The sequence below is a fragment of the Platalea leucorodia genome (assembly GCF_965183815.1).
Source record: "Platalea leucorodia genome assembly, chromosome: 2".
NCBI lineage: Eukaryota > Metazoa > Chordata > Aves > Pelecaniformes > Threskiornithidae > Platalea > Platalea leucorodia.
The window spans coordinates 2,438,676-2,446,529 of record NC_138824.1 but is presented as its reverse complement, the minus strand read 5'-3'; the positions used below and the strand labels follow the sequence as shown (position 1 = coordinate 2,446,529).

Here is a 7,854-nt window from a genome sequence, read left to right as displayed (position 1 = left end):
TGAATGGAGTCAAATCCAGTTGGCGGCCGGTCACCAGTGGTGTCCCCAGGGCTCGGTGCTGGGGCCGGTCCTGTTCAACATCTTCATCGCTGATCGGGACGAGGGGATGGGGGGCACCCTCAGCCAGTTTGCAGGGGACACCCAGTCGGGCGGGAGCGTTGGTCTGCTGGGGGGCAGGAGGCTCTGCAGAGGGCCCTGGCCAGGCCGGGGCGATGGGCCCAGGCCCCGGGGTGAGGGGCAGCAAGGCTCAGGGCCGGGTCCTGCCCTGGGGGCACAGCAACCCCAGGCACCGCTGCAGGCGTGGGGAGGAGCGGCTGGGAGCTGCCCGGCGGGAAAGGGCCTGGGGGTGCTGGTCGACAGCCGCTGGACATGAGCCAGCAGGGTGCCCAGGTGGCCAAGAGGGCCAGTGGCATCCTGGCTTGTGTCAGGAACGGTGTGGCCAGCAGGAGCAGGGCAGGGATGGTGCCCCTGCGCTGGGCACTGGTGAGGCCGCCCCTCGAATGCTGTGCTCAGCGCTGGGCCCCGCACCCCAAGGCGGCCATGGAGGGGCTGGAGCGTGGCCAGAGCAGGGCAGCGAGGCTGGGGCAGGGGCTGGAGCACAAGGCTGGGGAGGAGCGGCTGGGGGAGCTGGGGGGGCTCAGCCTGGAGAAGAGGAGGCTGAGGGGAGCCCTCCTCGCTCTCTGCAACGGCCTGAAAGGAGGCTGGAGCCGGGGGGGTCGGTCTCTGCTCCCCAGGAACAAGCGATGGGACGAGAGGGAACGGCCTCAAGCTGCGCCAGGGCAGGGTTGGGTTGGGTACGGGGAAAAACTTCTTCCCCCAAAGGGCTGTCAGGGCCTGGCCCAGGCTGCCCAGGGCAGGGGCTGAGTCCCCATCCCTGGGGGGATTTAAAAGCCGGGGAGATGTGGTGCTTGGGGCCATGGTTTAGTGGTGGCCTTGGCAGTGCTGGGTTAACGGTTGGACTCGATGATCTGAAGGGTCTTTTCCAACCTTAACGATTCTATGATTCTAAGAGGACGGAGCCAGGCTCTTCCCAGGGTGCCCAGTGCCAGGACCGGAGGCACAGACGGTTCCCTCTGAACATCAGGAGACACCTTTTCCCTGCGAGGGTGACCGAGCACTGGCACAGGTTGCCCAGAGAGGCTGTGGAGTCTCCATCCTTGCAGATATTCAAATACCTCTGGGCACGGTCCTGGGCAAGCGGCTCAGGACCAGATGACCTCCAGAGGTCCCTCCCAACCTCAACCGATCTGCGATCCTGCGATCCTTTTCCAGACGACAGCCTCATCAGCTTTCAAAGCAGCGCCATACATTCAGACAGAAAACTTGGCGATGGCTGTACAGAAGAAATAGTTTTAATAATTTACTAGGAGATAGCTTTTTTCACTCAGCCCGTCTCAGTTTTATCCCCCGCTGGGCCTGCGGTATGTGATATAAACTAAATCATGATCTCCTACAGATAAAAGTAATTCCAGGGTGTATTTTTGAGCGGGGCGGGGAGGGCTGAGGTTTCCCTTGGGATGTAGAGCGCATTCCAGCATGCGAAACGACAGCCTGGCGACCTGCTGCCGCCTCTGCCTGCCGCTTTTCTCCAGCTTGCGTAGGGAAGTACAGCTGTAATACGATTGTACCGACTCCGCACGCAAACGCTGCCGTGTTGAAATGGTGAGCGACTGCACTGGTACTTAAGCAAACCCGTTATCATCCTCCTCGCCTTGCTGCGAGCAGAGGGGTGGTTATTCACCGCACGGCTGCCGTCTGTTCCAGTTCAACTCTGCTAACCACAGAGATTTCTTGCCTTCCCCAGTCCGGCCCCGGAATCACTGCAGTGCTTTTATTTTCTGGATGAAATGACCTGCAATGCAGAGGCTCACTTGCTACAGCGATCCTTCTACCAGATCTGGAATCCTCAATCCCGCTGGCTAATGCCTGGAGTAGGAAACTACTTGGTATAGTAAGCACGTCAGCATTTTCCCAGCTGCATTTTTTTATTGGCTCATTTGCTGCATCCCTGACTTCAGTTAAGTTTTCTCTCCTTTTATCCCTCATTTTCTCCATCCTTGAACCGAGGTCTCAATACGCCCGAGCTCACCTCTTGAAGACAGCCAGCCCGACGGAGGACAGACGGGGACAGCGTACTTCCCCCCATCCCTCCCATCATTTTTACGTAGGGCAGCGGATCTGCAAACGGAGAAGATGTGGGGAGACAGGGCTCCTTCCCCGGCAGCAGCATCCCCCCTCCCAGGCTTCCTGGGAGGCTGGGCACAAGGAAAGGCGGATGAAGGCAGATCTCCTGCTCCCCCTGCCTCGGCCGTGCTGAGGTTTGCAGGTTATTCATTACAGGGACCTTGCTGGAAGAGCAAGAAGGAAGAAAGTGCAAGTTGCAGAGTAGCCAGTCCTCCATGTTATAGGCAGAGAAGCAAAAGGTCCTTTATTTGGAGAGGAGGGTGGGGGTTTTGTTCTCCTTTTTAATTACTGCTAACAGTGAGAGATACTTGTGCTACATGGGAAAGAGAACTCGCCCACATGCCCGGGTTTCTTTTACTATTCCTGTGAAACAAACAAAAAGAAGCCCTGGCACAATTAATTTGTAGTAAGGTACATTACACCATTTACCCCTATCGCTTCTGTCCAGTCTCAGTCTCATTATCCTGTTTGAAAATCTGGGAACCAGAGCCGTCAGAGGAAACCCCGGCTCCAACGGAGACAGCGAGGGGCCTGCTGCCGACCTCCAGAGACCAACACTTCAGCCGCTGCGCTGGGCAAGTTCCACATAGCATCACAGAATCATTAAGGTTGGAAAAGACCCTTAAGATCATCGAGTCCAACCGTTAACCCAGCACTGCCAAGGCCACCACTAAACCATGGCCCCAAGCCCCACATCTCCCCGGCTTTTAAATCCCCCCAGGGATGGGGACTCAGCCCCTGCCCTGGGCAGCCTGGGCCAGGCCCTGACAGCCCTTTGGGGGAAGAAGTTTTTCCCCATACCCAACCCAACCCTGCCCTGGCGCAGCTTGAGGCCGTTCCCTCTCGTCCCATCGCTTGTTCCTGGGGAGCAGAGACCGACCCCCCCGGCTCCAGCCTCCTTTCAGGCCGTTGCAGAGAGCGATGAGGGCTCCCCTCAGCCTCCTCTTCTCCAGGCTGAGCCCCCCCAGCTCCCCCAGCCGCTCCTCCCCAGCCTTGTGCTCCAGCCCCTGCCCCAGCCTCGCTGCCCTGCTCTGGCCACGCTCCAGCCCCTCCATGGCCGCCTTGGGGTGCGGGGCCCAGCGCTGAGCACAGCATTCGAGGGGCGGCCTCACCAGTGCCCAGCACAGGGGGACCATCCCTGCCCTGCTCCTGCTGGCCACACCGGTCCTGACACAAGCCAGGGTGCCACTGGCCCTCTTGGCCACCTGGGCACCCTGCTGGCTCATGTTCAGCGGCTGTCGACCAACACATATTGCCCCTCTAAATATCCCAAGCAGAATATATAACCACGGAGCCTTTGTTTTTACTCAGCACCTTCTTTTGCCTCTTAACGGCTGCTGCGTGCTGCTAAAACCGCAGCCATCTCCCGCTTGCAGGGAAACGGCGGCACCGGGGGCCTGCCGCTCAGGTGGGAAAGCACTTCAGGGTGAAGAGATTTTCATGGAAATAAGTTATGCTGGTGTTAACGCCAGCCCGATGCAATCACAGCACACCTGCTGAACGGGCATTATCTGCTGGGTTTGTTTTGTCACAGCGCAGCTTTTAAGGAAGGGGGAAGGAGAAAAAGTAGAGGCATGAAGGCGGGCTGTTAAAAAATGGAAGAAATGAAAAGCGGCATCACCGGTGGATTTGAGGATTAACATTATCTATAAGCGATACTGACGGTGAAAAGAATCGCAAGCAAAGGTGTTTGTGTGTGGTGCAGCAAGGAAAGGAGAGATGCAACGAGGAAGAAGCTAAAAGAAAAGGACAAAGCGGTCAAAGCAGCAAGCGAGGACAATGATTTTTGGAGGAGCACCGTGAATGCATATAAAAAGCAGGGGAAGATGGGATTTCTCAAAGGAAGAGGCTGCAGGAGCTCAGGGGAAAAATGATGAAAGCCTGTGTAACCGTTCTGTGTGAACAGTGGAAATGAAAGATTAAAGATCGAACCCAACGCCGCCGCGATGCCCAGCGGCCGATGGCGCTGGAGCCCGACTGCAGCGCGCTGTGTTCAAACGGGGGAAACCGGTCTCGACGCCAAAGAGCTGAAAGCAAAACCGGGGAGGAGATGAGCGGGCAGAGCTCAGGTATCACTCGGCACCTAACGCAGAAAGCACTCGCCTTCGAGAAACTGCAGCCAGCCAAGGAAGGAGCTGGCCACCGGCCGGTGGCTTCCCAGCGCCGGTAAGGGAATGGAACGGGGAAACCCGGAGCATAAAGGGATCCTAAAGCTCGAGAGGTTTGGGAGGCAGTGGAAATGCTCCTCACACAACCAGGCAAATCAACAGGACTATCACACTGAAGAGTTATTATCAATCCCTCTCCCTTGCTTTCTTTGTGCAATTACCCTAATTGCGCAAAGGCTATTAAGCGATTATTTTGATAACTGGAGCTTTGTTACTGGCTCTCCATTTTTGGCATAATTTTGCTCCTCATACAAATACGACCTTAAAGCGATATTGAAAGATCGCTTTAAGTATGCGCGTAAGTGTTTTCCTGAGCAGGAGATTCGAATTTCTGCGTAAAAGCAGAAACCTTAAAAACGATACCCAAGAAAATTTACATTTTTATCCCCAAACGTCAGGTTCGCCCTCAGTCACAGATCTACGCCCAAATCAAACGACGTTTTGCCACAGGCATAGCGGTGTCCGTACCAAGGCAACGTCACGGATTTAGTTCCACTTTTTTATTATTCAACTTTTTATACATAATAAATACAAACTTTTTACAGCCAATATAAAGAAAGCATTTGCACCTATGCTTTCAGTGTACTGACGCTGTACACGATGATACGTCGAATACATGCCCTGTATGAAGAAATCATAGTTAAAAAGGAGGCATATTTTTACAACTTTTCTTCTTTTTTTTTTTTTAAATAAAATTAGCAGCTCTTACAGAAAATATTTTAAAATACAACTAAAGAGACTTTAAATAACACTTTCTGAATTTTGAAAGTCCAGGTATGAAGGACACAGAAAAACTGGCCAAAGAAATTGAACGTGAACATTATGGCAATACTTGCTTTTCTTCTGCATTGTGAAGCTTTCAAAATTTTTGCAAACAGTTAACTCTGTTTTAAAAACTTTTTTTTTTTTTTAAACTTAAGAATAAGTTTGATAAACACATAAAAAGACCTCAAACAGATCAACAGGACAAGAGGTGCAAAAGAATGAAAAATATGGAAAAGACTTCATTGGAGAGTCACCGATTTCCTAACCGATCCGTGAATTGTTTTCTTCCAACAGCCCCACTCTTGGTTCAAGATCCCACTGGGAAAGGAGACTGGCAAACACGAATGTCTCGGAGACCCAGCCTGGGTTGGGATTTACAAGTATGTGCAAAGTTTATGATAAAATCTTGTTAGATGATTTTTTTTTTTTTTTTTGTAAATGCAGCCTCAAAAAAATAGCCCTTGTTAGTAAACTAAAGGTAGAAAACTTACTGGCTTAGAAAAAAAAATGAAGACATAAGAGCGCATTCAACAGAACCCATATAACAGCTCAGAAAACACAACCTTGTGATGCCTTTTAACTGAAGCGTTGATCTGATGGAGACGGCCGAAAATAATTTAGTAAGCACACAAAGAAAAACCTGTTTTCATCCAGTTTTTCCCTTTCCTCTGACCATTTCTCTCCATGTTAAACCTCGGAATATCCTCTGCCCTTTCCGTTCAAACAACAACAAAAAAAGTTTCCTTTTCAGAGATGTCCGACTGAAAATGAGTTTTGAAATTCTTTTACTCTCTGTTTCTTGCCTAAGAGTGATTTGAGACCGTGGGCTTGCCCACAAAGGCGGTCTGAAGGCTTCGCAGAAGCCGGAGCTTCTCCCGGCTCTCCGGCTTTGGCTGGTTCCCGGGCTTCGCATGGGACAATGCTACAGGACCATCCAATGCAAAAACTAAATAATGCATGTAAATACTCTAAATGTAACTTCTAACTCTAGCCAGATGTTTTGATGACAAAGATATACTGCTAACGTTGGATAATAAAGTACACGGCAATAACTGGGATAAGAGTGACCCAAATACTTTTAAAAAAAAACAAACAACCAAAGCCCCCAAAATCTGCTAAGAAAAAAATGAAGCTCAATTTCCAGATCTAGACAAAATCTCACTTACTTTTCTACCAGTTGGTTTATGCTATGGAACAAGATGTTGCTACTAATTCAGCACCTCCATATTACTCTATTACTAAATGTACTGCATAAATATTAATACAAAGAACATTTAGTTCCGTTTAACTGTTAATTATTGAAGAGGTGTGCATTAATGTAATTAACGCCATATGATCTGCATCAGTTTTCCTTATCTATAAGATTCTTTTCCTGTTTCTTCCTTTCTGCAAGGGGATTCAAGAGGAGCCAGCCTCTCCTTATACTTATTTTTCAGTTCCCTTTTTCATTCCGCAAGATCTGATTAATACCTAATCAGACAAGTAATGCTACTTGAAGAATTGACAATCTTTAACACATTCCTATGGCAACAGTAATATACTGTACTAATGCACGTGGTCGCGGTATGCTATGACTAAGTTGCATGAACGAGGCTCTTTCCTCAGCCTCCGTATAAAAATTGACCGTCTTCAGCCAAGAGAGAAACCTGCTCCAAGGCAACCCTCTGCTCGCTGTTTGGCCCGTCTCGGTTTGTGCTAAGAGAGGAAGAATGATGTCTATAAATCAAAACGAACAAAAAAAGGCACAAAATAGTCATGACTGTGGGAAGGAATCCACCATGTCACTGCCACATAAAATCCTCCCTATCTCTTGCTCTATTAAAAGTCTTCATCATGCAAAGGTGCCTAAAAACGAGATTGACCAAATACCGCGTTTGGTCTTGATTGTAGCACTACTACTTAACTAGTCCGACCATTACACCAGAGTAATTTCCACGTCCTCTATCTTCTCTGTCGTCCGGCGATGATGCTGTGTAGGGGGTGGTGGAGCTGCTCGCACCTGAAACAGCCAGAACCAGCCTGTAACTATCAGAAAACTCAAAATTTCAGAACTTTTACAGACTAAAACGGCAACTTTGGGCTTATACCTCAAGATGATGTAAATGTACAGATCATATAAGAAGATCAACAGAACTACAGTGAGTAACCAGCTGAATTCGGGTCCAGCAGTCTCCAGTTAAACCATCAAGGCTCCTGGTTGTAGAGAGTCACCACTCTCAGGTGATTCTTCTCCAGGATGACCAGCAATCACGGCAGTGCAAACATACCGAGGGAAATAACCGATCTGGTCTGGTGTACCCAGGGATAATCCGGTACCTAAACCTGGGACGGACTTTGGACTTTACATCAAATGCTGAAATCTTGCCTGGAACTTCTGTGGACTGGGAACTAGGAGAATCCCTCGTTGCATCTAAGCAGCTTCCTCGTATTTAATCAATCGCTCACCCGAACAATATACACCTGAAATCTGGTGCTATTTTTGCACTCTGCCACATCAGTAAAGTTATTATTGCTCCTGATAGAGACATCTTAACAGCATTTGATGCAGGGTTTTTATCACATGATTTCAGAATACACCAGTGACTTGCTATGGAAAACATGAATTGTGGAGCAATACCAGAACAAACTGCACAGTATTTTCAAACCAGGCATATTTAAAACGCCATACTAAGAGAAATCCTTTTCATTAAGGCATGACACTGTAACAGTATCTTGAAAAGTCAGTCAGTTGCGAGAA

General features: G+C 49.6%; 1 protein-coding gene across 1 annotated transcript in view; it reads right to left on the bottom strand.

The window, feature by feature from the left end:
* Positions 1–4,859: 4,859 nt before the first annotated feature.
* FCHSD2 (FCH and double SH3 domains 2) overlaps positions 4,860–7,854 on the bottom strand; it is a 168,599-nt gene continuing 165,604 nt past the window's right edge. Inside the window, exon 20 of the mRNA XM_082337653.1 lies at positions 4,860–7,116. Coding sequence (XP_082193779.1) covers positions 7,033–7,116 — 84 coding nt within the window. The 3' untranslated portion in view covers positions 4,860–7,032. The remainder of the gene's footprint in view (positions 7,117–7,854) is intronic.